The sequence below is a fragment of the Zeus faber genome (assembly GCF_960531495.2).
Source record: "Zeus faber genome assembly, chromosome: 1".
Taxonomy (NCBI): Eukaryota; Metazoa; Chordata; class Actinopteri; order Zeiformes; family Zeidae; genus Zeus; species Zeus faber.
In genome coordinates this window covers 2,585,747-2,613,230 of record NC_137193.1, presented here as the reverse complement: position 1 = coordinate 2,613,230, position 27,484 = coordinate 2,585,747, and the positions used below count along the sequence as shown (strand labels likewise).

The 27,484-nt window shown below is 38.3% G+C and overlaps 1 protein-coding gene across 1 annotated transcript in view; it reads right to left on the bottom strand.

The window, feature by feature from the left end:
- The window catches only part of LOC307240103 (chloride channel protein 1-like), a gene marked incomplete at both ends in the record, with an annotated part of 40,341 nt that overhangs the window by 4,783 nt on the left and 8,074 nt on the right, over positions 1 to 27,484 (bottom strand). Inside the window, 12 exons of the mRNA XM_080013736.1 lie at positions 2,269 to 2,351; positions 2,485 to 2,578; positions 3,048 to 3,137; positions 3,275 to 3,366; positions 3,528 to 3,661; positions 6,121 to 6,334; positions 6,852 to 6,962; positions 7,035 to 7,104; positions 12,431 to 12,574; positions 14,074 to 14,158; positions 26,757 to 26,858; positions 27,001 to 27,085. Of these exons, the coding sequence (XP_079869862.1) occupies positions 2,269 to 2,351; positions 2,485 to 2,578; positions 3,048 to 3,137; positions 3,275 to 3,366; positions 3,528 to 3,661; positions 6,121 to 6,334; positions 6,852 to 6,962; positions 7,035 to 7,104; positions 12,431 to 12,574; positions 14,074 to 14,158; positions 26,757 to 26,858; positions 27,001 to 27,085 (1,304 nt within the window). The remainder of the gene's footprint in view (positions 1 to 2,268; positions 2,352 to 2,484; positions 2,579 to 3,047; positions 3,138 to 3,274; positions 3,367 to 3,527; positions 3,662 to 6,120; positions 6,335 to 6,851; positions 6,963 to 7,034; positions 7,105 to 12,430; positions 12,575 to 14,073; positions 14,159 to 26,756; positions 26,859 to 27,000; positions 27,086 to 27,484) is intronic.

The window sequence follows — 27,484 nt, the reverse complement described above, 5'->3', positions numbered from 1 at the left end:
ACTTGGAGTTACCGGGTAACTTGTAGTAACTGGTAGTAACTGGTAGTAACGTGTAGTAACTTGTAGTAAGTTGTGGTAAGTGGTGGTAGCCGGTAGTAGCTGGTAGTAACTGGTAGTCACTGGTAGTGACTGGTAGTAACTGGTAGTAACTGGTAGTAACCGGTAGTAACTGGTAGTAGCTGGTAACTGAGAGTAACTTGGGGTAACTGGTAGTAACGGGCCGCAACTGAGGGAAACTGTTATTAGTTTCACACTGGGAGTAACTGATAGTAACCGGTAGTAACTGGTAGTAACTGCTTAGTGGGAGAAACTGGGTTACTGGTAGGAACTGGGTAACTGATAGTAACTGATAACTGGGAGTTACTGGGTAACTGGTAGTAGCTGGTAGTAACTGGTAGTAGCTGGAAGTAGCTGGTAGTAACTGGTAGTAGCTGGAAGTAGCTGATAGTAACTGGTAGTAACTGGAAGTAACTGGTGGTAGTTGTAGTAGCTGGTGGTAGCGGGTAGTAACTGGTAGGAGCTGGTAGTAACTGGTAGTAACTTGTAGTAACTCATGGTAGGAAACTGAACCCCAGTTAAACTTGTAACACTGGGGCTCAATGACAGTTTCCTGTTCTATCTGATGTTGTTTTGTTTAAACACTACTTTACTGGTACTCTGTCTCAAATACCTCCTACAGTACTCAGTACTCAGTACTCAGAATTCTCTACTCATTCCTCAGTCCTCAGTCCTCTCTACTCAGTTCTTACTACTCAGTTCTCAGTCCTCGGTACTCACTCCTCAGTACTCACTCCTCAGTATTCACGACTCAGTCCTCACTACTCAGTCCTTACTCCTCAGTCCCCACACCTCGGGCCTCACTACTCAGTACTCACTCCTCAGTACTTAGTACTCAGTACTCAGTCCTCACAACTCAGTACTCACTCCTCAGTATTCACTACTCTGTACTTAGTACTCAGTACCCAGTCCTCATACTCAGTACTCACTCCTCAGTATTCACTACTTAGTACTCAGTACTCAGTACTCAGTCCTCACTTCTCAGTACTCACTCCTCAGTACTCAGTACTCAGTACTCTACTCAGTCCTTACTCCTCAGTACTCAGTCCTCACTCCTTAGTACTCACTCCTCAGTACTCAGTCCTCAGTACTCAGTACTTAATACTCAGTACTCAGTACTCAGTCCTCATTCCTCAGTACTTAATACTCAGTACTCACTACTCAGTACTCAGTACTCAGTCCTCAGTCCTCAGTCCTCAGTACTCCATCCTCAGTACTCAGTCCTCAGTACTCAGTACTCAGTCCGCAGTGCTCGGTACTTAGTACTCAGTACTCAGTCCTCACTCCTCAGTACTCAGTACTCAGTCCTCAGTCCTCAGTCCTCAGTACTCAGTCCTCAGTCCTCAGTCCTCAGTCCTCAGTACTCAGTACTCAGTCCTCACTCCTCAGTCCTCAGTCCTTAGTCCTCAGTACTCAGTCCTCACTCCTCAGTCCTCACTCCTCAGTCCTCACCCCTCAGTACTCAGTCCTCACTCCTCAGTCCTCACTCCTCAGTACTCAGTCCCCAGTCCTCAGTACTCAGTCCTCAGTCCTCAGTCCTCACTCCTCACTCCTCAGTACTCAGTCCTCAGTACTCAGTCCTCACTCCTCAGTACTCAGTCCTCAGTCCTCAGTACTCAGTCCTCAGTAGTCAGTCCTCACTCCTCAGTTCTCAGTACTCACTCCTCAGTACTCAGTCCTCAGTACTCAGTACTCAGTACTCAGTACTCAGTCCTCACTCCTCAGTCCTCAGTCCTCACTCCTCAGTACTCAGTACTCAGTCCTTAGTACTCAGTCCTCAGTCCTCAGTGCTGAGGAGGAACCATTCAAGTGTTGGAGGTTGAGAGGAGCCTCCAGGTGTTGAATGAACATCACAACACAAACCTGGTTCTGCTCAAAGCTGCTGACGAGGCTTCTACAGCGACCAGCCACAGTAGCCTCACACCCTCACCCGTCTGTCTGTCCGCCCGCCCGCCCGCCTGCGTGTCTGTCTGTCTGTCTCTCTGTCTGTCTCTCTGTCTGCCTGCCTGTGCCTGTCTGTCCGCCCGCCTGCCCATCTGCGTGTCTGTCTGTCCGTCCACCCGCTCGCCCGCCCGCCTGCCTGCGTGTCCTTCTGTCTGCCTGTGCCAGTCTGTGTGTCTGCCTGCAACCCCCAGTTACTGTCTGTCTGCCTGAGTGTCTGTCTGTCTGCCTGTGTGTCTGTCTGTCTGCCTGTCTTCTGAAACACACTACCTGTGTCTGTCCCTTGACTCGACCGCCCTTAGAGGAGAAGAGACTTTGGAGTGTCCTCCTCATGGACTGGAGGGGACCCTTATCTGAGAGAGAGAGAGGGAGGGAGGGAGAGAAGGGATAAGGTGGAGTGAGACATGGTGGTGTTCTACTCAAGAACTTTAGTTTTGGGGTATTTATACTATTTATACAAATACCCCCCCCCCCCCCCCTCCTCACCAGGATCGGGGGAGGGCGAGAGGTGATGGTTGGGGGGGTCTTGGGGTTTGGCCGTGGGGAGGGGTCCATTCCTCTCCTCCTGAACTGGGATGCTCTGGAAAACAGCAGAGAGAGGAGAAGAAAGGAAGGGATGAGAGAGAGAGAGAGAGAGAGAGAGAGAGAGAGACAGACAGACAGACAGACAGACAGACAGACAGACAGACAGACAGACAGACAGACAGACAGACAGGATAACACAGCATGGGGTTGTGACCCAGACTCAGCCTGATATTATCTATGGAAGGGACAGAGGGTCGGAGGGACAGAGGGACGGAGAGCTCTGGATGAGGGACGGAGAGATGGGCGGACGGATAAATTCAGGGACGGAAGGATGGACAGAAGGACAGATGGAGGGACAGAAGGACGGAGGGACGGATGGATGGAGAGACTGAGGGAGGGACAGAAGGACAGAGGGACGGATGGATGGAGGGACGCCCAGAGCGAGGGACAGAGGGACGTAGGACCAGACAGAGGATGGGGACGAAAGGCGGAGGGACAGGGAGGGACAAACAACATGACTCCACCTTCTCTCCTTCCTCCTCCTCTTCCTCGTCGTCTACGAAGGCGAATGTTTCCCAGCTCCGGCTCTGGCTCTGCTCCAGGACGCTCTGGTCCTGGACGAGGACCGCGAGAGGAAGTCGATTATTATGGGATGGGAGACAAAGCGCCAAAGTGTTTTTCTTGTGGTGGTGAATGTGCCGCATGCTGACACGCCTCCTTCATTTGACAGATGTATTAATATTTGTGGCACCTCCATCAGCCTCCTCCGCTCCGCAGACATCCACCAGTCACACAGAGCGAGCAGCTCCAGCCTCTCGATGCTGCCGAGCAGGATCATGGAGTCTGGAGAGAACAAAGGTGATATTCGATTTGGGTGAATACCTGCTTGGTTTGTCGTCGGTTGCCGCGGTGATGCCGCCAGATATTGGATTTGTAGAAATGGGAAATCAGGACGCGACATTGGTCCGACGAGACCTTTGATACCGACAGTATGAGGGCGGTACCTTTGGCGTCCACCAGGGGGATGGTGTTGAGTGAGGTGGAGTCCAGGAGGTGCAGCACCTCCCTGTAGGTGGATTTGGAGGAGATGAACTTCACCTTCCTCACCATGATGTCTTCCACAAAAATGCTGTACTGGCTGCTGAGGAATCACACGTCAGAGGTACAGAGAAACGGAACAAAACCAGCGACTCCAGACTCCCCGGTCATTTAGACAAGTTGTTCAATACGAATCAATCGTTCATCACTAATCTGAACCAGCAGAAGAAGGACCAGGAGCCTCTCCACCCACCAGAAGAAGACCAGGAGAAATCAGGGGTCTCTTACCCATCAGGCCCACTAGAAGTAGGACCAGGACGTGTTCCACCCCCCAGTCCAACAAGAGGGACCAGGAGGTCCTTCTACCCATCAGACCCGCTAGAAGTAGGACCAGGAGGTCATCCACCCACCAGAAGAGTACCAGGAGGTCCTCCACCCCCCAAGTATTATTACGAGAAGAAGGACCAGGAGATCCTCCACCCACCAGAAGTTAAGTCAAGCCACTTTATTAGTTCATCCCAAGTGCTTTCCAGTCGCGACAGATGGATTGACAATACAGGAATACATGAATAATTGGAATGACAAGTACGAGTTAAACACAGGATTAAGATAAAAAACAAAAGAAAAATAAAAGCGCAAAAAACAATGCAAGACTAAAATGGAAAACCCATAAAAGCACTCGGACCTTAGTAGAAAAACAAAAAATGATATGTCTTTAAATTAGATGTAAAAGTGTTGGTGGTGGGCAGGACTTAATGTGGAGGTGTGAGTGGGGGACTGAGAGGAGTTGTTGTGAGGAGGACCTAAGTGACCTGGGGGCAGAGCAGGGAATTAGTAGATGAGTAATGTTTGGTGGAGCTAATCCATTGAGGACTTTGAAAACAAATAGTTAAAATTTCAAGTCAATCCTGTCTTTTTCTGGTAACCAACGCAAGTGTGCCGGAACAGGAGTCTTGTCTTGTCTTTTTTTGGACCAGTTAAAAGTCTAGCAGCTGCATTTTGAACCATTTGTAGTCGAGAGAGGATGGAATGGACGGACCCCGCGTACAGGAAATGACAGTAGTCCAGCTGAGAGGTAATAAAAGCATGGATAGCTGTTTCCAGGTCCTTGTGAGGTAAAGCTGATAAAAGCTGCCCTTCATGACATGACTGACTTTAAAGAAAAATATAAGACGTGTCAAAAAAGACCCCAAGAAGACCAAGGGCATCTCTTAGGCTAGTGACAGAGCTAGGAGGGCCAAATGTAATTACTTCGGTTTTGCTTTCATTTCGTTGAAGTGTTCCTTGTCATCCAGCATTTGATGTCATCTAGGCAGTTAAAGAGGTTATTCAGTGAGCGAAGCTGAAGAATATTGTATTTCTCAAGGATAGACCCAAGGGGAAGCATGTACAGTATAATGAGAATAAAAGAGGCCTAAAAATTGAGCCTTGGGGGATGCCACATTTAATGGGAACAGGGGATGAGGAGAGAGAACAGCTTCCTATTCTAACTGAAAAGGTTCTTTCTCCCAGGTAGGATGTCCAGGACCATTTTAGCACTGGGCCCTGCTGAACAACTTGGCCCTCCAGGCGTTTTTAAATAATTTCATGGTCGATTGCATTAAACGCTGCGCTGACATTTAGCAGGACTAAAATGGCACACAAATCAGACAGAGAGAAGGATGTCGTTATGTACCTTAAGCAGAGCGGATTCTGCACTATGCGGTGCTCTAAAACCAGACTGTGATTTGTCTAAAATGTTGAATGTGTTCAAGCAGGAGGGAAGTGGGAGAAGACACATTTTTACAGCATTTCAGCAAGTGGTAGCTTGGAGATGGGCCTGGAGTTTTTGTGGTCATTGGGGGATAGATTAGGTTTCTTCAGAAGGGGTTGCACAATTGCATGTTGAAAACTGGACGGGACGACTCCATTTGTTCACCAGCTATATATTATAGCTGTAATCGAGGGGCAAGTTGTGACCAAAACGTCCTTGAAAAGGCGTTACAGTATAATGTCTAAGGGAGGGTTCGCATGTGAGACAGCTTCAGACAGCTAAGTGGACGACACTGGTTGAAACTACTGGAGGCGGCTGGCTGGATGATGTGGCTCCAAGGGATCAGAGTCTGGGGGTGTGATGTGAGATCTTATGTCGTCAATTTCGTCAATGAAGAAATTGGGAAACTTCTCCCGGGGTCCGTTAGTAGGAGCGATGGTAGCAACAGCAGCAGCAGCAGCAGCAGCAGCAGCAGCAGCAGCAATAGCAGCAGCGGCAGAGGCAGCGGCAGAGGCAGCGGCAGAGGCAGCGGCAGAGGCAGCGGCAGCAGCGGCAGCAGCAACAGCAGCGGCAGCAGCAACAGCAGCGGCAGCGGCAGCAGCAACAGCAACAGCAGCAGCAGCAGCAGCAGCAACAGCATCAGGATTTTACATAGAGTTAATTGTGTTGAACAGTAAGAAGAAGGACCAGGAGGTCCTCTACCTGTCAGACCCACTAAAAGTATGACCAGGAGTTCTTCCACCCACCAGAAGAGGACCAGGAGGTGCTCCACCCACCAGAAGAGGACCAGGAGGTGTTCCACCCACCTGATGTGTGGGAAGCCCAGCTCAGGCAGGTAGGGTAGCTTCTTCACCTGGATGATGGAGTGGTAGAGCGAGGGCTGCAGTCCCTGGGCCACCATGTTGGCCAGGATGACGGCCACCATCATGGGCAGGATGTGGGAGATCTGCCCCGTCAGCTCCAGGCAGATCACCGCCGTGGACACGGTGTGAGTGACGGCACCCGCCAGTGCTGCTGCCCCTGTTGAGCACCACCCGCCAGGGATGAAACACCACCCACCAGAGAAAGAAAAACGTCCGTCAGGAAGGAAATAAGGATATATTATACGATATGTTTCGTGTAGAAAACACATCAAAACGTGATCGCCATGTGGAGCAGCAGGAAACAGGAAGAGTAGAAACAAGAAAGAGGAAGTGGAGCAGCAGGACATAGGAGGCGGAAACATGTATTCCAACGGAGGTCCGGACAACTTCAAGCAGCAGTTGGTTAGAAAGGGGAGGAGATGCTGTGGGCTGTCGTGATATGCTATGGGGTGGGGCCTGGTGTTAATGGGCGGGGCCTGGTGCTAAGGGGTGGGGCCTGGCGACAACCAATCTGCTCAATAGACAGTTTAGCAAACTGATGACATGACAACAACAAGGACTCCATCAGAAGAATGAAGTGTTTTCAGTGAATCTGGCGAGGTCGGAGAACATGAAACGGGAAGCGGAGCAGCAGGAAACAGAGAGTGGGGCGGCAGGAGCCGGGAAGGACTGACCGATCACAGCATAGCCTCCTGGGATGATGCGATACAGGATCCCGTCGAAGATGATGCCATGGGGGAACATGGCCGCCATCACCTCCCCAACCAGGCGTCCGAACGCAGCGCCTGAACACATTCAGTTATTAATGTTCAGCGTAAGAAATTCATGTGTTTGATTGTAATTCCGGTGTGGTTTACCCAGGATGAAGACAGGCATGAAGGCTCCGGAGGGAATGGGCATAGTGGTGGCTACGGCAGACATCCAGAACTGGAGACGGAGAATGTGTTATTATATGTAAAGAGAGAGAGAGAGAGAGAGAGAGAGAGAGACAGGGAGAGAGACAGACAGAGAGAGAGACAGACAGAGAGAGAGAGAGACAGATTGAGAGAGAGAGAGAGAGAGAGACAGATTGAGAGACTACAGCCTTGAAAGAATAAGTACGAAAGAAAATGGCCGCCGCATCTGTGACGTCACCGGTCGCTTTCTGAAGAGACAATTTGAAGCCTCGGGGCTGGAATCATGCTCATGGGCTGTGCACGGACGGGAGGCGGGGCAGCGTTTCCATGGTAACCAAGGAGTGTACGCACCCTGACCTGCATGTAGGCTGTCAATCAACTCAGCAACATTGACCTGGCCACGCCCCTTGAATATCCACAAATAACTGAAATAAAACATGATTTTCTGACAAATGAATGATGATGTGTGTGTGTGGAGCCAGGTGAGATGGGCCACCTGCAGGTGTCCTCAGAAATAAAACAAACATGCACACACTCTCCAGCCTTACCATCACCACCATTATCATTATCACCATCACAATCATCCTCATCATCACCGTCATCAGAATCTGCATCATCATCATCATCATCATCATCATCATCATCATCATCATCATCACCATCACCATCATCATCATCATCATCATCATCATCATCATCATCACAATCCTCCTCCTCCTCCTCCTCCTCCTCCTCCTCCTCCTCCTCCTCCTCCTCCTCCTCCTCCTCCTCATCATCATCTGCATCCTCATCATCATCCATATCATCATCATCTGCATTGTCATCATCCTCATCATCACCACCATCACAATCACCCTCCTCAGCATCATAATCCTCCTCCTCATCATCATCATCCGAATGTGCATCTTCATCATCATCATCATTACCATTACAATCATCCTCCTCATGATCATCATCCTCAGCATCATCATTACCATCATCTGCATCTGCATCCTCATCATCCTTGTCATCATCAGCAGCATCTGCATCCTCATCATCATCCTCATCATCAGCATCATCATCATCACCACCATCACAATCACCCTCCTCAGCATTATAATCCTCATCGTCATCATCATCTGCATCTGCATCCTCATCATCATCACTAGCATCTGCATCTGCATCATCATCATCATCATCATCATCATCATCATCATCATCATCATCATCACGATCATCCTCCTCAGCATCATCATCATCATCATCATCCGCATCGTCATCCTCCTCATGATCATCATCATCCTCATGATCATCACAATCATCCTCCTTATGATCATCATCCTCATCATCATCCTCATCCGCATCATCATCATCATCATCATCACCACCATCACGATCATCCTCCTCGCATCATAATCATCATCCGAATCTGCATCCTCATCATCATCATCATCATCACCATCACAATCATCCTCTTTATGATCATCATCATCCTCATCATCTCATCGTCATTTGCATCTGCATCCTCATCATCATCATCACAATCATCCTCCTCAGCATCCTCATCCTCATCATCATCATCATCATCATCATCATCATCATCATCATCATAACATCACAATCATCCTCTTTATCATCATCATCATCATCATCAACATCATCCAAATCTGCATCCTCATCATCATCATTACCATCACATTCGTCCTCCTCATGATCATCATTCTCATCATCAGCATCTGCATCATCACCACCATCACAATCATCCTCCTCAGCATCATAATCCTCATCATCATCATCCTCATCCTCATCATTATCATCATCTGCATATGCATCATCACAACCACCCTCCTCATGATCATCATCATCCTTCTCATCATCATCATCATCCTCAGCATCGTAATCCTCATTATCCGCATCTGCATCCTCATCATCATCATTACCATCACAATCATCATCATCATCCTCCTCACAATCATCATCCTCATCATAAAAATCACCCTCCTCATGATCATCATCCTCATCATCGCTATCATCCTTATCATCATCAAGCGACTTACAATTATTCAAACAGCGACGGACGCAGCCATCAGGAGCAATGAGGGGTTAAGTGTCTTGCTCAAGGACACTACAGCATGTTAGCAGGAGGAGCCTGGGATCCAACCAGCAACCTTTACATCACTAGACCAACAGCTCTACTACTAATACTACTACTACTACTACTACTACTACTTCTAATAATAATAATAATAATAATAATAATAATAACACTATAACTACATTACATTACATTTCATTGATCAGATGCTTTCATCCAAAGCCACTTACAATCATTCAAAGAGCGACGGACGCAGCCATCAGGAGCAATGAGGGGTTAAGTGTCTTGCTCAAGGACACTACAGCATGCTAGCAGGAGGAGCCTGGGATCCAACCAGCAACCTTTACATCACTAGACCAACAGCTCTACTACTACTACTACTACTACTACTACTACTACTACTACTACTAATAATAATAATACTATAACTACTACTACTACTAATAATAATAATAATAATAATACTACTACTACTACTACTACTACTACTAATAATAATAATAATAATAATAATAATAATAACACTATAACTACATTACAGTACATTACATTTCATTGATCAGATGCTTTCATCCAAAGCCACTTACAATCATTCAAAGAGCGACGGACGCAGCCATCAGGAGCAATGAGGGGTTAAGTGTCTTGCTCAAGGACACTACAGCATGCTAGCAGGAGGAGCCTGGGATCCAACCAGCAACCTTCAGATTACTAGACCACCAGCTCTACCTCCTGAGCTACCATCCCCTTATCACCCCTCATCATCATCACAATCATTATCATCCCCATCATCATCATCATCATCATCATCATCATCATCATCATCATCATCATCATCATCACCATCTGCATCCTCATCATCATTACCATCACAATCATCCTCTTTATGATCATCCTCATCATCATCATAATCATCCTCCTTATGATCATCATCCTCATCATCATCATCATCATCTTCATCACCACCATCACAATCCTCCTCATCGCATCATAATCATCATCCGAATATGCATCCTCATCATCATCATCATCACCATCACAATCATCCTCTTTATGATCATCATCATCCTCATCATCATTTGCATCTGCATCATCATTTGCATCCTCATCATCATCATCATCATCATCATCATAACATCACAATCATCCTCTTTATCATCATCATCATCCAAATCTGCATCCTCATCATCATCATTACCATCACATTCGTCCTCCTCATGATCATCATCTGCATCATCACAATCACCCTCCTTATGATTATCATCCTCAGCATCATCATCATCACTATCATCCCCCCCCTCAGCATAATCCTCATCATCAGCATCTGCATCATCATCATCACCACCATCACAATCATCCTCCTCAGCATCATAATCCTCATCCTCATCATCATCATTATCATCATCTGCATATGCATCATCACAACCACCCTCCTCATGATCATCATCACAACCACCCTCCTCATTACCATCACAATCATCATCATCATCATCATCATCCTCAGCATCATCATCATCGTCATCCTCCTCACGATCATCATCCTCATCATCATCATAAAAATCACCCTCCTCATGATCATCATCCTCATCATCACTATCATCCTTATCATCATCAAGCGACTTACAATTATTCAAACACCGACAGACGCAGCCATCAGGAGCAATGAGGGGTTAAGTGTCTTGCTCAAGGACACTACAGCATGTTAGCAGGAGGAGCCTGGGATCCAACCAGCAACCTTTAGATTACTAGACCAACAGCTCTACCTCCTGAGCTACCATCCCCCTTATCACCCCTCATCATCACAATCATTATCATCCCCAGCATCATCATCATCATCATCATCATCATCATCATCATCATCATCAGCATCCGCATCCGCATCTGAATCCTCATCATCATCATTACCATCACAATCATCCTCTTTATGATCATCCTCATCCTCAGCATCATCCTCATCCTCCTCATGATCATCATCATCCTCATGATCATCACAATCATCCTCCTTATGATCATCATCCTCAGCATCATCCTCAGCATCATCATCATCATCATCCTCAGCATCATCTTCATCCTCATCATCATCCTCATCATCATCATCATCTTCATCACAATCACCCTCCTCGCATCATAATCATCATCCGAATCTGCATCCTCATCATCATCATCACCATCACAATCATCCTCTTTATGATCATCATCATCCTCATCATCATCATCATTTGCATCTGCATCCTCATCATCATTATAATCATCATCATCACAATCACCCTCCTCGGCATCATAATCCTCATCATCATCATCATCATCATCATAACATCACAATCATCCTCTTTATCATCATCATTCTCCTCCTCATCATCATCATCTGCATCTGCATCATCACAATCACCCTCCTCATGATTATCATCCTCAGCATCTGCATCATCATCATCATCACCACCATCACAATCATCCTCCTCAGCATCATAATCCTCATCATCATCATCCTCATCATCATCATTATCATCATCTGCATCATCACAATCACCCTCCTCATGATCATCATCATCATCATCACTATCATCTTTCTCATCATCATCATCATCATCATCCTCAGCATCATAATCCTCATTATCTGCATCTGCATCTGCATCCTCATCATCATCATTACCATCACAATCATCATCGTCATCCTCCTCACGATCATCATCCTCATCATCATCATCATCATCCTCATCATCATCATTATCATCATCTGCATCTGCATCATCACAATCACCCTCCTCATGATCATCATCATCATCATCATCATCATCATCACTATCATCTTTCTCATCATCATCATCCTCAGCATCATAATCCTCATTATCTGCATCTGCATCCTCATCATCATCCTTACCATCACAATCATCATCATCGTCATCCTCCTCACGATCATCATCCTCATCATCATCATCAAAATCACCCTCCTCGTGATCATCATCGCTATTATCCTTATCATCATCATCCAATCATCCTCCTCAGCATCATCACCCTCACAATCATCCTCCTCAGCATCATAATCCTCATCATCCGCATCACCATCCTCATAATCATCACAACCATTATCATCCCCAGCATCAACATCATCATCCTCCTCATGATCATCATCCTCATCATCATTATCCTCCTCATCATCACAATCATCCTCCTCGGCAGCATCATTATCCTCATCATCATCATCGTCATCCTCAGCATCATCATCATCACCATCCTCATCCTCATAATCCTCATTATTATCATCATCCTCAGCCAGAAGGGCTCAGACCTTCATGACGAAGAAGAGCAGCAGGATGATGAAGGTGCTGACGTGAGGGTGGAGCCAGGCGGTGCCAGCAGGTGGCGCTGCTGAGTTCAGCTTGGTCCACGTCAGGTTATCAAACAGGGAGTTGATGCACTCCCTGGGCATGAGCTGAAGAGGGGGAGGGAGAGAGAGAGGGGGGGAGCAGATGACTCATGTTTAACTTGTTTATTTGCAGCTTTGCTCTCGTCTTCATTTCTTGTTTTTACATTACATTGACCATTGATCATTGACGCAGCCATCAGGAGAAATGAGGGGTTAAGTGTCTTGCTCAAGGACACTACAGCATGCTAGCAGGAGGAGCCTGGGATCCAACCAGCAACCTTTAGATGACTAGACCACCAGCTCTACCTCCTGAGAGACCATTCCCATCTATCATCTGTTGCAGGTTCACCTCCACACACACAAGTGATGTTTGTTTTGTTTTGATTTGGTTTGGATTACCTGAATTTGTTTGTTTTTATATTTTGTTTTGGTTTGTTTTGTTTGTTTTTTTTGTTATGATTTGTTTTTATTTTGTTTTGTTTTGTTTTGTTTTATTTTATTTTTACTTATTTTTTGTTTTGTTTTGTTTTGTTTTGTTTTGTTTTGTTTTGTTTTGTTTTGTTTTGTTTTGATTTGTTTGGTTTTGTTTTGTTTTGATTTGTTTTGTTTTATTTTATTTTTACTTATTTTTTGTTTTGTTTTGTTTTGTTTTGTTTTGATTTGGGTCTTTTTGTTTTGTTTTGTTTTGTTTTGTTTTATTTTATTTTGACTTATTTTTTTGTTTTGATTTGTTTTTTTTTGTTTTGGTTTGTTTGGTTTTGATTTGTTTTTGTTTTGATTTGTTTTTTTTCTATTTTGTTTTGTTTTGATTTGTCTTTATTTTGTTTTGTTTTGTTTATATTTTTTATTTTTATTTTGTTTTGGTATTTATTATTTTTTTGTTTCATTTTGTTTTGTTTTGTTTTATTTTCATTTTTATTTTTGTTTTGGATTGTTTTGATTTGTTTTTATTTTGTTTTGTTTTGAATTGTTTTTATTTTGGGTTTTTTTATTTATATGTTTTATTTTTATTCTGTTTTGTTATTTATTATTTTTCTGTATCGTTTTGTTTTGTTTTGTTTTATTTTTATTTTTATTTATTTTTTTGTTATGGATTGTTTTCATTTTTTTTATTTTTTTATTTTGTTTTGGTTTGTTTTGTTTCCCTGGGAGTTGAACAGCAAAGTGAAGTCTTTATAAACTGCTGTCGGTGGAAGAACAGAAAACACATTTACTGTAAAATGTCTTGGAAGTCTAAGGAAGTGTGGCTGATGTATGGATGACAGACAGACAGACAGACAGACAGACAGACAGACAGACAGACAGATAGATAGATAGATAGATAGATAGATAGACAGATAGACAGATAGATAGATAGATAGATAGATAGATAGATAGATAGATAGATAGATAGATAGATAGATAGATAGATAGATAGATAGACAGATAGACAGATAGATAGATAGACAGATAGATAGATAGATAGATAGATAGATAGATAGACAGACAGACAGACAGACAGACGGATTGAATGTAAATATGTTCCCTCGCTGTAGTCCTCCAGGGGGCGACACATGACCTCTGACCTCTCCTGCCATGAACTGTCCGAATCCGGGCGGGAAGGTGAGGCTGGCGATCACCACGGTGACCACAGCAGGAAAGATAAGACGGCTGGAGGGAGGGAGGGAGAGGGAGATGTAAAGATGAAAAGAACGACAGAGAGAGAGAGAGACTGTCAACCATACCAGCACATCAGACAAAATGTTTTCAATGAATTAAATTCAGCGTCAGCATCATCCACCGCACTGTCTGATGAGTAAAGATGGCCGCGCTCCTCCTTACTTGATGAGCTGTAACCCTAACCCTCCACATACTGCTACTTCTATTTATTCATCTTAACTTTTACTGTCATTTTTCATGTTATTACTGCTATTATTATGAGCTTCATCTGTTGTTATTGTAAACAATGTTGTTGTTGTTGAGTTATTGTATCAAATGTTGTTGTTGTTGTTGAGTTATTGTATCTGACATTGTTGTTGTTGAGTTATTGTATGAAATGTTGTTGTTGTTGAGTTATTGTATCAAATGTTGTTGTTGTTGAGTTATTGTATCAAATGTTTTTTTTTGTTGACTGTTGTATCAAATGATGTTGTTGTTGAGTTATTGTGTCTCATGTTGTTGTTGTTGAGTTATTGTATCTCATATTGTTGTTGTTGAGTTATTGTATCAAATGTTGTTGTTGTTGAGTTATTGTATCTCATGTTGTTGTTGTTGAGTTATTGTGTCTCATGTTGTTGTTGTTGAGTTATTGTATCAAATGTTGTTGTTGTTGAGTTATTGTATCTCATATTGTTGTTGTTGAGTTATTGTATCAAATGTTGTTGTTGTTGAGTTATTGTGTCAAATGTTGTTGTTGTTGAGTTATTGTATCAAATGTTGTTGTTGTTGAGTTATTGTATCTGATCGTGGTGTTGTTGAGTTACTGTATCAAATGTTGTTGTTGTTGAGTTACTGTATCACACATGTTGTTGAGTTATTGTATCAAATGTTGTTTTTGTTGAGTTATTGTATCTCATGTTGTTGTTGTTGAGTTATTGTATCAAATGTTGTTGTTGTTGAGTTCCTGTATCACACATTGTTGTTGAGTTATTGTATCAAATGTTGTTGTTGTTGAGTTATTGTATCTCACATTGTTGTTGTTGAGTTATTGTATCAAATGTTGTTTTTGTTGAGTTATTGTATCAAATATTGTTGTTAAGTTATTGTATCAAAAGTTTTTTTTGTTGACTGTTGAATCAAATGTTGCTGTTGTTGTTGAGTTATTGTATCAAATGTTGTTTTTGTTGACTATTGTATCAAATGTTGTTGTTGTTAAGTTATTGTATCAAATGTTGTTTTTGTTTAGTTATTGTATCAAATGTTGTTGTTTAGTTATTGTATCAAATGTTGGTTTTGTTGAGTTATTGTATCAAATGTTGTTGTTGTTGAGTTATTGTATCAAATGTTGTTGTTGTTGAGTTATTGTATCTCATGTTGTTGTTGTTGTTGAATTATTGTATCTCATGTTGTTGTTGTTGAAATATTGTATCAAATGTTGTTTTTGTTGACTATTGTATCAAATGTTGTTGTTGTTGACTATTGTATCAAATGTTGTTGTTGTTAAGTTATTGTATCAAATGTTGGTTTTGTTGAGTTATTGTATCAAATGTTGTTGTTGTTGGGTTATTGTATCTCAAATTGTTGTTGTTGAGTTCTTGTATCTCATGTTGTTGTTGTTGTTGAGTTATTGTATCAAATGTTGTTGTTGTTGAGTTATTGTATCTCATGTTGTTGTTGTTGAGTTATTGTGTCTCATGCTGTTGTTGTTGTTGTTGAGTTATTGTATCAAATGTTGTTGTTGTTGTTGAGTTACTGTATCACACATTGTTGTTGAGTTATTGTATCAAATGTTGTTGAGTTATTGTATCTCACATTGTTGTTGTTGAGTTATTGTATCAAATGTTGTTTTTGTTGAGTTATTGTATCAAATATTGTTGTTGTTGAGTTATTGTATCAAATGTTGTTGTTGTTGTTGAGTTATTGTATCTCATGTTGTTGTTGTTGAGTTATTGTATCAAATGTTGTTATTGTTGAGTTATTGTATCTCATGTTGTTGTTGTTGAGTTATTGTATCTCACATTGTTGTTGTTGAGTTATTGTATCAAATGTTGTTTTTGTTGAGTTATTGTATCAAATATTGTTGTTAAGTTATTGTATCAAAAGTTTTTTTTGTTGACTGTTGAATCAAATGTTGCTGTTGTTGATGAGTTATTGTATCAAATGTTGTTTTTGTTGACTATTGTATCAAATGTTGTTGTTGTTAAGTTATTGTATCAAATGTTGTTTTTGTTTAGTTATTGTATCAAATGTTGTTGTTTAGTTATTGTATCAAATGTTGGTTTTGTTGAGTTATTGTATCAAATGTTGTTGTTGTTGAGTTATTGTATCAAATGTTGTTGTTGTTGAGTTATTGTATCTCATGTTGTTGTTGTTGTTGAATTATTGTATCTCATGTTGTTGTTGTTGAAATATTGTATCAAATGTTGTTTTTGTTGACTATTGTATCAAATGTTGTTGTTGTTGACTATTGTATCAAATGTTGTTGTTGTTAAGTTATTGTATCAAATGTTGTTTTTGTTGAGTTATTGTATCAAATGTTGTTGTTGTTAAGTTATTGTATCAAATGTTGGTTTTGTTGAGTTATTGTATCAAATGTTGTTGTTGTTGGGTTATTGTATCTCAAATTGTTGTTGTTGAGTTCTTGTATCTCATGTTGTTGTTGTTGTTGAGTTATTGTATCAAATGTTGTTGTTGTTGAGTTATTGTATCTCATGTTGTTTTTGTTGAGTTATTGTGTCTCATGCTGTTGTTGTTGTTGTTGAGTTATTGTATCAAATGTTGTTGTTGTTGTTGAGTTACTGTATCACACATTGTTGTTGAGTTATTGTATCTCACATTGTTGTTGTTGAGTTATTGTATCAAATGTTGTTTTTGTTGAGTTATTGTATCAAATATTGTTGTTGTTGAGTTATTGTATCAAATGTTGTTGTTGTTGTTGAGTTATTGTATCTCATGTTGTTGTTGTTGAGTTATTGTATCAAATGTTGTTATTGTTGAGTTATTGTATCTCATGTTGTTGTTGTTGAGTTATTGTAGCTCACATTGTTGTTTTTGAGTTATTGTATCAAATGTTGTTGTTGTTGGGTTATTGTATCAAATGTTGTTGTTGTTGAGTTATTGTATCTCATGTTGTTTTTGTTGAGTTATTGTATCAAATGTTGTTGTTGTTGTTGAGTTATTGTATCTCATGTTGTTGTTGTTGAGTTATTGTATCAAATGTTGTTTTTGTTGAGTTATTGTATCAAATGTTGTTATTGTTGAGTTATTGTATCTAATGTTGTTGTTGTTGAGTTATTGTATCAAATGTTGTTATTGTTGAGTTATTGTATCTCATGTTGTTGTTGTTGAGTTATTGTAGCTCACATTGTTGTTTTTGAGTTATTGTATCAATTGTTGTTGTTGTTGGGTTATTGTATCAAAAGTTGTTGTTGATAAGTTATTGTATCAAAAGTTTTTTTTGTTGACTGTTGAATCAAAGGTTGTTGTTGTTGTTGAGTTATTGTATCTCACATTATTGTTGTTAAGCTATTGTATCAAATGTTGTTGTTGTTGAGTTATTGTATCTCACATTGTTGTTGTTGAGTTCTTGTATCTCATGTTGTTGTTGTTGAGTTATCGTATCTCACATTGTTGTTGTTGTTGAGTTATTGTATCAAATGTTGTTTTTGTTGAGTTATTGTATCAAATGTTGTTTTTGTTGAGTTATTGTATCAAATGTTGTTGTTGTTGAGTTATATATATCAGATGTTGTTGTTGTTGTTGAGTTATTGTATCTCATGTTGTTGTTGTTGAATTATTGTATCAAATGTTGTTTTTGTTGAGTTATTGTGTCTCACATTGTTGTTGTTGAGTTATTGTATGAAATGTTGTTGTTGTTGTTGAGTTATTGTATCTCATGTTGTTTTTGTTGAGTTATTGTATCTCACGTTGTTGTTGTTAAGTTATTGTATCTCATGTTGTTGTTGAGTTATTGTATCTCACATTGTTGTTGTTGTATCAAATGTTGTTGTTGTTGAGTTATTGTGTTTCATGTTGTTGTTGTTGAGTTATTGTATCAAATGTTGTTGTTGTTGAGTTATTGTATCAAATGTTGTTTTTGTTGAGTTATTGTATCAAATGTTGTTGTTGTTGTTGAGTTATTGTATCTCACATTGTTGTTGTTGAGTTATTGTGTCAAATGTTGTTGTTGAGTTATTGTATCTCACATTGTTGTTGTTGTATCAAATGTTGTTGTTGTTGAGTTATTGTGTTTCATGTTGTTGTTGTTGTGTTATTCTATCCAATGTTGTTGTTGTCGAGTTATTGTATCAAATGTTGTTGTTGTTGAGTTATTGTATCAAATGTTGTTGTTGTTGTTGAGTTATTGTATCAAATGTTGTTGTTGAGTTATTGTATCAAATGTTGTTTTTGTTGAGTTATTGTATCAAATGTTGTTGTTGTTGTTGAGTTATTGTATCCCACATTGTTGTTGTTGAGTTATTGTGTCAAATGTTGTTGTTGAGTTATTGTATCTCACATTGTTGTTGTTGTATCAAATGTTGTTGTTGTTGAGTTATTGTGTTTCATGTTGTTGTTGTTGAGTTATTGTATCAAATGTTGTTGTTGTTGTTGAGTTATTGTATCTCACATTGTTGTTGTTGAGTTATTGTGTCAAATGTTGTTGTTGAGTTATTGTATCTCACATTGTTGTTGTTGTATCAAATGTTGTTGTTGTTGAGTTATTGTGTTTCATGTTGTTGTTGTTGAGTTATTGTATCAAATGTTGTTGTTGTCGAGTTATTGTATCAAATGTTGTTGTTGTTGAGTTATTGTATCTCATGTTTTTGTTGTTGAGTTATTGTGTCTCATGTTGTTGTTGAGTTATTGTATCAAATGTTGTTGTTGTTGAGTTATTGTATCTCATGTTGTTGTTGTTGAGTTCTTGTATCTCATGTTGTTGTTGTTGAGTTATTGTATCTCACATTGTTGTTGTTGAGTTATTGTATACAATGTTGTTTGTGTTGAGTTATTGTATCTCATGTTGTTGTTGTTGAGTTATTGTATCAAATGTTGTTGTTGTTGAGTTATTGTATCTCATGTTGTTGTTGTTGAGTTATTGTATCAAATGTTGTTGTTGTTAAGTTATTGTACCTCATGTTGTTGTTGTTGAGTTATTGTATCAAATGTTGTTGTTGAGTTATTGTAGCTCACATTTTTGTTGTTGAGTTATTGTATCAAATGTTGTTGTTGAGTTATTGTATCAAATGTTGTTTTTGTTGAGTTATTGTATCAAATTTTGTTGTTGTTGAGTTATTGTATCTCATGTTGTTGTTGTTGAGTTATTGTAGCTCACATTGTTGTTTTTGAGTTATTGTATCAAATGTTGTTGTTGTTGGGTTATTGTATCAAATGTTGTTGTTGTTGGGTTATTGTATCAAATGTTGTTGTTGATAAGTTATTGTATCTCACATTGTTGTTGTTGAGTTATTGTATACAATGTTGTTTGTGTTGAGTTATTGTATCTCATGTTGTTGTTGTTGAGTTATTGTATCAAATGTTGTTGTTGTTGAGTTATTGTATCTCATGTTGTTGTTGTTGAGTTATTGTATCAAATGTTGTTGTTGTTAAGTTATTGTACCTCATGTTGTTGTTGTTGAGTTATTGTATCAAATGTTGTTGTTGAGTTATTGTAGCTCACATTTTTGTTGTTGAGTTATTGTATCAAATGTTGTTGTTGAGTTATTGTATCAAATGTTGTTTTTGTTGAGTTATTGTATCAAATTTTGTTGTTGTTGAGTTATTGTATCTCATGTTGTTGTTGTTGAGTTATTGTAGCTCACATTGTTGTTTTTGAGTTATTGTATCAAATGTTGTTGTTGTTGGGTTATTGTATCAAATGTTGTTGTTGTTGGGTTATTGTATCAAATGTTGTTGTTGATAAGTTATTGTATCAAAAGTTTTTTTTGTTGACTGTTGAATCAAATGTTGTTGTTGTTGTTGTTGAGTTATTGTATCAAATGTTGTTGTTGTAGGGTTATTGTATCAAATGTTGTTGTTGATTAGTTATTGTATCAAAAGTTTTTTTGTTGACTGTTTAATCAAATGTTGTTGTTGTTGTTGTTGTTGAGTTATTGTATCTCACATTATTGTATCAAATGATGTTTTTGTTGAGTTATTGTATCTCACATTGTTGTTGTTGTATCAAATGTTGTTGTTGTTGAGTTATTGTGTTTCATGTTGTTGTTGTTGAGTTATTGTATCAAATGTTGTTGTTGTCGAGTTATTGTATCAAATGCTGTTGTTGTTGAGTTATTGTATCTCATGTTTTTGTTGTTGAGTTATTGTGTCTCATGTTGTTGTTGAGTTATTGTATCAAATGTTGTTGTTGTTGAGTTATTGTATCTCATGTTGTTGTTGTTGAGTTCTTGTATCTCATGTTGTTGTTGTTGAGTTATTGTATCTCACATTGTTGTTGTTGAGTTATTGTATCCAATGTTGTTTGTGTTGAGTTATTGTTTCTCATGTTGTTGTTGTTGAGTTATTGTATCAAATGTTGTTGTTGTTGAGTTATTGTATCAAATGTTGTTGTTGTTAAGTTATTGTATCTCATGTTGTTGTTGTTGAGTTATTGTATCAAATGTTGTTGTTGTTGAGTTACTGTATCACACATTGTTGTTGAGTTATTGTATCAAATGTTGTTGTTGTTGAGTTATTGTATCAGATGTTGTTGTTGTTGAGTTATTGTATCAAATGTGGTTGTTGTTGTTGAGTTATTGTATCAGATGTTGTTGTTGTTGAGTTATTGTATCAAATGTTGTTTTTGTTGAGTTATTGTATCTCATGTTGTTGTTGTTGAGTTATTGTATCAAATGTTGTTGTTGAGTTATTGTATCAAATGTTGTTTTTGTTGAGTTATTGTATCAGATGTTGTTGTTGTTGAGTTATTGTATCAAATGTTGTTGTTGTTGTTGAGTTATTGTATCAGATGTTGTTGTTGTTGAGTTATTGTATCAAATGTTGTTGTTGTTGTTGAGTTATTGTATCTCATGTTGTTGTTGTTGAGTTATTGTATCAAATGTTGTTTTTGTTGAGTTATTGTGTTTCATGTTGTTGTTGTTGAGTTATTGTATCAAATGTTGTTGTTGTTGAGTTATTGTATCAAATGTTGTTGTTGTTGAGTTATTGTATCTCATGTTTTTGTTGTTGAGTTATTGTGTCTCATGTTGTTGTTGTTGTTGAGTTATTGTATCAAATGTTGTTGTTGTTGAGCTATGGTATCTCATGTTGTTGTTGTTGAGTTATTGTATCTCATGTTGTTGTTGTTGAGTTATTGTATCTCACATTGTTGTTGTTGAGTTCTTGTATCTCATGTTGTTGTTGTTGAGTTATTGTATCAAATGTTGTTGTTGTTGAGTTATTGTATCAAATGTTGTTGTTGTTAAGTTATTGTATCTCATATTGTTGTTGTTGTTGAGTTATTGTATCAAATGTTGTTTTTGTTTAGTTATTGTATCAAATGTTGTTGTTGTTGAGTTATTGTATCAAATGTTGTTGTTGTTGTTGAGTTATTGTATCTCATGTTGTTGTTGTTGAGTTATTGTATCAAATGTTGTTTTTGTTGAGTTATTGTTTCAAATGTTGTTATTGTTGAGTTATTGTTTCAAATGTTGTTATTGTTGAGTTATTGTATCTCATGTTGTTGTTGTTGAGTTATTGTAGCTCACATTGTTGTTGTTGAGTTATTGTATCAAATGTTGTTTTTGTTGAGTTATTGTTTCAAATGTTGTTATTGTTGAGTTATTGTATCTCATGTTGTTGTTGTTGAGTTATTGTAGCTCACATTGTTGTTGTTGAGTTATTGTATCAAATGTTGTTATTGTTGAGTTATTGTATTTCATGTTGTTGTTGTTGAGTTATTGTAGCTCACATTGTTGTTTTTGAGTTATTGTATCAAATGTTGTTGTTGTTGGGTTATTGTATCAAAAGTTGTTGTTGATAAGTTATTGTATCAAAAGTTTTTTTTGTTGACTGTTGAATCAAAGGTTGTTGTTGTTGTTGAGTTATTGTATCTCACATTATTGTTGTTGAGTTATTGTATCAAATGTTGTTGTTGTTGAGTTATTGTATCTCACATTGTTGTTGTTGAGTTCTTGTATCTCATGTTGTTGTTGTTGAGTTATCGTATCTCACATTGTTGTTGTTGTTGAGTTATTGTATCAAATGTTGTTTTTGTTGAGTTATTGTATCAAATGTTGTTTTTGTTGAGTTATTGTATCAAATGTTGTTGTTGTTGAGTTATATGTATCAGATGTTGTTGTTGTTGTTGAATTATTGTATCAAATGTTGTTTTTGTTGAGTTATTGTGTCTCACATTGTTGTTGTTGAGTTATTGTATGAAATGTTGTTGTTGTTGTTGAGTTATTGTATCTCATGTTGTTTTTGTTGAGTTATTGTATCTCACGTTTTTGTTGTTAAGTTATTGTATCTCATGTTGTTGTTGAGTTATTGTACCTCACATTGTTGTTGTTGTATCAAAAGTTGTTGTTGTTGAGTTATTGTGTTTCATGTTGTTGTTGAGTTATTGTATCAAATGTTGTTGTTGTTGAGTTATTGTATCAAATGTTGTTTTTGTTGAGTTATTGTATCAAATGTTGTTGTTGTTGTTGAGTTATTGTATCTCACATTGTTGTTGTTGTATCAAATGTTGTTGTTGTTGAGTTATTGTGTTTCATGTTGTTGTTGTTGAGTTATTGTATCAAATGTTGTTGTTGTCGAGTTATTGTATCAAATGTTGTTGTTGTTGAGTTATTGTATCTCATGTTTTTGTTGTTGAGTTATTGTGTCTCATGTTGTTGTTGAGTTATTGTATCAAATGTTGTTGTTGTTGAGTTATTGTATCTCATGTTGTTGTTGTTGAGTTATTGTATCTCATGTTGTTGTTGTTGAGTTATTGTGTCTCATGTTGTTGTTGAGTTATTGTATCAAATGTTGTTGTTGTTGAGTTATTGTATCTCATGTTGTTGTTGTTGAGTTCTTGTATCTCACATTGTTGTTGTTGAGTTATTGTATCCAATGTTGTTTGTGTTGAGTTATTGTATCTCATGTTGTTGTTGTTGAGTTATTGCATCAAATGTTGTTGTTGTTGAGTTATTGTATCAAATGTTGTTGTTGTAAAGTTATTGTATCTCATGTTGTTGTTGTTGAGTTATTGTATCAAATGTTGTTGTTGAGTTATTGTAGCTCACATTTTTGTGGTTGAGTTATTGTATCAAATGTTGTTGATAAGTTATTGTATCAAAAGTTTTTTTTGTTGACTGTTGAATCAAATGTTGTTGTTGTTGTTGTTGTTGAGTTATTGTATCAAATGTTGTTGTTGTTGGATTATTGTATCAAATGTTGTTGTTGTTGAGTTATTGTATCTCACATTGTTGTTGTTGAGTTCTTGTATCTCATGTTGTTGTTGTTGAGTTATCGTATCTCATGTTGTTGTTGTTGAGTTATCGTATCTCACATTGTTGTTGTTGTTGAGTTATTGTATCAAATGTTGTTTTTGTTGAGTTATTGTATCAAATGTTGTTGTTGTTGAGTTATATGTATCAAATGTTGTTGTTGTTGTTGAGTTATTGTATCTCATGTTGTTGTTGTTGAATTATTTTATCAAATGTTATTTTTGTTGAGTTATTGTGTCTCACATTGTTGTTGAGTTATTGTATGTAATGTTGTTGTTGTTGTTGAGTTATTGTATGAAATGTTGTTTTTGTTGAGTTATTGTATCTCACATTGTTGTTGTTAAGTTATTGTATCTCATGTTGTTGTTGTTGAGTTATTGTGTTTCATGTTGTTGTTGTTGAGTTATTGTATCAAATGTTGTTGTTGTTGAGTTATTGTATCTCATGTTGTTGTGTTGAATTATTGTAGAAAATGTTGTTGTTGTTGAGTTATTGTATCTCATGTTGTTGTTGTTGAATTATTGTATCAAATGTTGTTTTTGTTGAGTTATTGTGTCTCACATTGTTGTTGTTGAGTTATTGTATGAAATGTTGTTGTTGTTGTTGAGTTATTGTATCTCATGTTGTTTTTGTTGAGTTATTGTATCTCACGTTGTTGTTGAGTTATTGTATCTCACATTGTTGTTGTTGTATCAAAAGTTGTTGTTGTTGAGTTATTGTGTTTCATGTTGTTGTTGAGTTATTGTATCAAATGTTGTTGTTGTTGAGTTATTGTATCAAATGTTGTTTTTGTTGAGTTATTGTATCAAATGTTGTTGTTGTTGTTGAGTTATTGTATCTCACATTGTTGTTGTTGAGTATTGTGTCAAATGTTGTTGTTGAGTTATTGTATCTCACATTGTTGTTGTTGTATCAAATGTTGTTGTTGTTGAGTTATTGTGTTTCATGTTGTTGTTGTTGAGTTATTGTATCAAATGTTGTTGTTGTCGAGTTATTGTATCAAATGTTGTTGTTGTTGAGTTATTGTATCTCATGTTTTTGTTGTTGAGTTATTGTGTCTCATGTTGTTGTTGAGTTATTGTATCAAATGTTGTTGTTGTTGAGTTATTGTATCTCATGTTGTTGTTGTTGAGTTCTTGTATCTCATGTTGTTGTTGTTGAGTTATTGTATCTCACATTGTTGTTGTTGAGTTATTGTATCCAATGTTGTTTGTGTTGAGTTATTGTATCTCATGTTGTTGTTGTTGAGTTATTGCATCAAATGTTGTTGTTGTTGAGTTATTGTATCAAATGTTGTTGTTGTTAAGTTATTGTATCTCATGTTGTTGTTGTTGAGTTATTGTATCAAATGTTGTTGTTGAGTTATTGTAGCTCACATTTTTGTGGTTGAGTTATTGTATCAAATGTTGTTGATAAGTTATTGTATCAAAAGTTTTTTTTGTTGACTGTTGAATCAAATGTTGTTGTTGTTGTTGTTGTTGAGTTATTGTATCAAATGTTGTTGTTGTTGGGTTATTGTATCAAATGTTGTTGTTGTTGAGTTATTGGATCTCACATTGTTGTTGTTGAGTTCTTGTATCTCATGTTGTTGTTGTTGAGTTATCGTATCTCATGTTGTTGTTGTTGAGTTATCGTATCTCACATTGTTGTTGTTGTTGAGTTATTGTATCAAATGTTGTTTTTGTTGAGTTATTGTATCAAATGTTGTTGTTGAGTTATATCTATCAAATGTTGTTGTTGTTGTTGAGTTATTGTATCTCATGTTGTTGTTGTTGAATTATTTTATCAAATGTTGTTTTTGTTGAGTTATTGTGTCTCACATTGTTGTTGAGTTATTGTATGAAATGTTGTTGTTGTTGTTGAGTTATTGTATGAAATGTTGTTTTTGTTGAGTTATTGTATCTCACATTGTTGTTGTTGAGTTCTTGTATCTCACGTTGTTGTTGTTAAGTTATTGTATCTCATGTTGTTGTTGTTGAGTTATTGTATCAAATGTTGTTGTTGTTGAGTTATTGTATCTCATGTTATTGTTGTTGAATTATTGTATCAAATGTTGTTTTTGTTGAGTTATTGTGTCTCACATTGTTGTTGTTGAGTTATTGTATGAAATGTTGTTGTTGTTGAGTTATTGTATGAAAAATTGTTTTTGTTGAGTTATTGTATCTCACATTGTTGTTGTTGAGTTCTTGTATCTCACGTTGTTGTTGTTAAGTTATTGTATCTCATGTTGTTGTTGTTGAGTTATTGTGTTTCATGTTGTTGTTGTTGAGTTATTGTATCAAATGTTGTTGTTGAGTTATTGTATCAAATGTTGTTGTTGTTGAGTTATTGTATCAAATGTTGTTGTTGTTGAGTTATTGTATCTCATGTTGTTGTTGTTGAGTTATTGTATCAAATGTTGTTGTTGTTGAGTTACTGTATCACACATTGTTGTTGAGTTATTGTGTTTCATGTTGTTGTTGTTGAGTTACTGTATCACACATTGTTGTTGAGTTATTGTGTTTCATGTTGTTGTTGTTGAGTTATTGTATCAAATGTTGTTGTTGTTGAGTTATTGTATCAAATGTTGTTGTTGTTGAGTTATTGTATCAAATGTTGTTGTTGTTGAGTTATTGTATCTCATGTTGTTGTTGTTGAGTTATTGTGTCTCATGTTGTTGTTGTTGTTGAGTTATTGTATCAAATGTTGTTCTTGTTGAGTTATTGTATCTCATGTTGTTGTTGTTGAGTTATTGTATCTCACATTGTTGTTTTTGAGTTCTTGTATCTCATGTTGTTGTTGTTGAGTTATTGTATCTCATGTTGTTGTTGTTGAGTTATTGTATCTCATGTTGTTTTTGTTGAGTTATTGTGTTTCATGTTGTTGCTGTTGAGTTATTGTATCAAATGTTGTTGTTGAGTTATTGTATCTCACATTGTTGTTGCTGCTACCTGCCCTCAAGTTGTGGCAATACTGTTATATTAACTGTCATGCCAATAAAGCTGAACTGAATGGAGAGAGAGAGACAGAGAGAGAGGGAGCTACACCTTCCTCCATGTGCTCACTGCACTACAAGCATGGAGTGAATGTGAAGAGAGGAGAGAGAGAAGAAGAAGAGGAGGATGATGGGAGGAAAAATGAGAGAGAGGAAGAGAACACACACACACACACACAAGCACACACACACACACACACACACTGACTGGCGGGCGAGGAGGCGCGTCATGGGGTTGCGCCTCCTCATCATCAGGAGAACCTGACGGTTGAGGAAGACGAAGAGCGCTCCCAGGAAGCCACAGCAGATCCTGCACAGGAAGTGGAGGAGAGGGTGAGAAGAGTAGAGGTGGAGTAGAGGTGGAGAAGAAGGAGGTTAAAAAGTAAACCATGCAACTTTAAGTGGTTTAGCCGTCCTTTTCCTCCTGCTCTCTGCTTCCTGCCTCCTCTCACCCAATGACAGCGAAGGCTGGAAGCTCCTTGAGGTCAAAGGGGAAATCCATCCTGAAGCTGGTCCTGAACAGAGCAGTGATGGTGACTGAGGAGGAGGAGGAGGAGGAGAGGAGGAGGAGGAAGGAGGAGGAGAGAAGGAGGAGAGGAGGAGAGAAGGAGGAGGAGGAGGAGGAAGGAGGAGGAGAGGAGAAGGAGGAGGAAGGAGGAGGAGGAGAAGGTGAGAAGGAGGAGAGGAGGAGAGGAGGAGAGGAGGAGGAGGAGGAGGAGGAGGAGAGAAGGAGGAGAGGAGGAGGAAGGAGGAGGAGGAGGAGGAAGGAGGAGGAGGAGGAGAAGGAGAGAAGGAGGAGAGGAGGAGAGAAGGAGGAGGAGGAGGAGGAGGAGGAGGAGGAGAAGGAGAGAAGGAGGAGAGGAGGAAGGAGGAGGAGGAGGAGAAGGAGGAGGAGGAGGAGAAGGAGAGAAGGAGGAGAGGAGGAGAGAAGGAGGA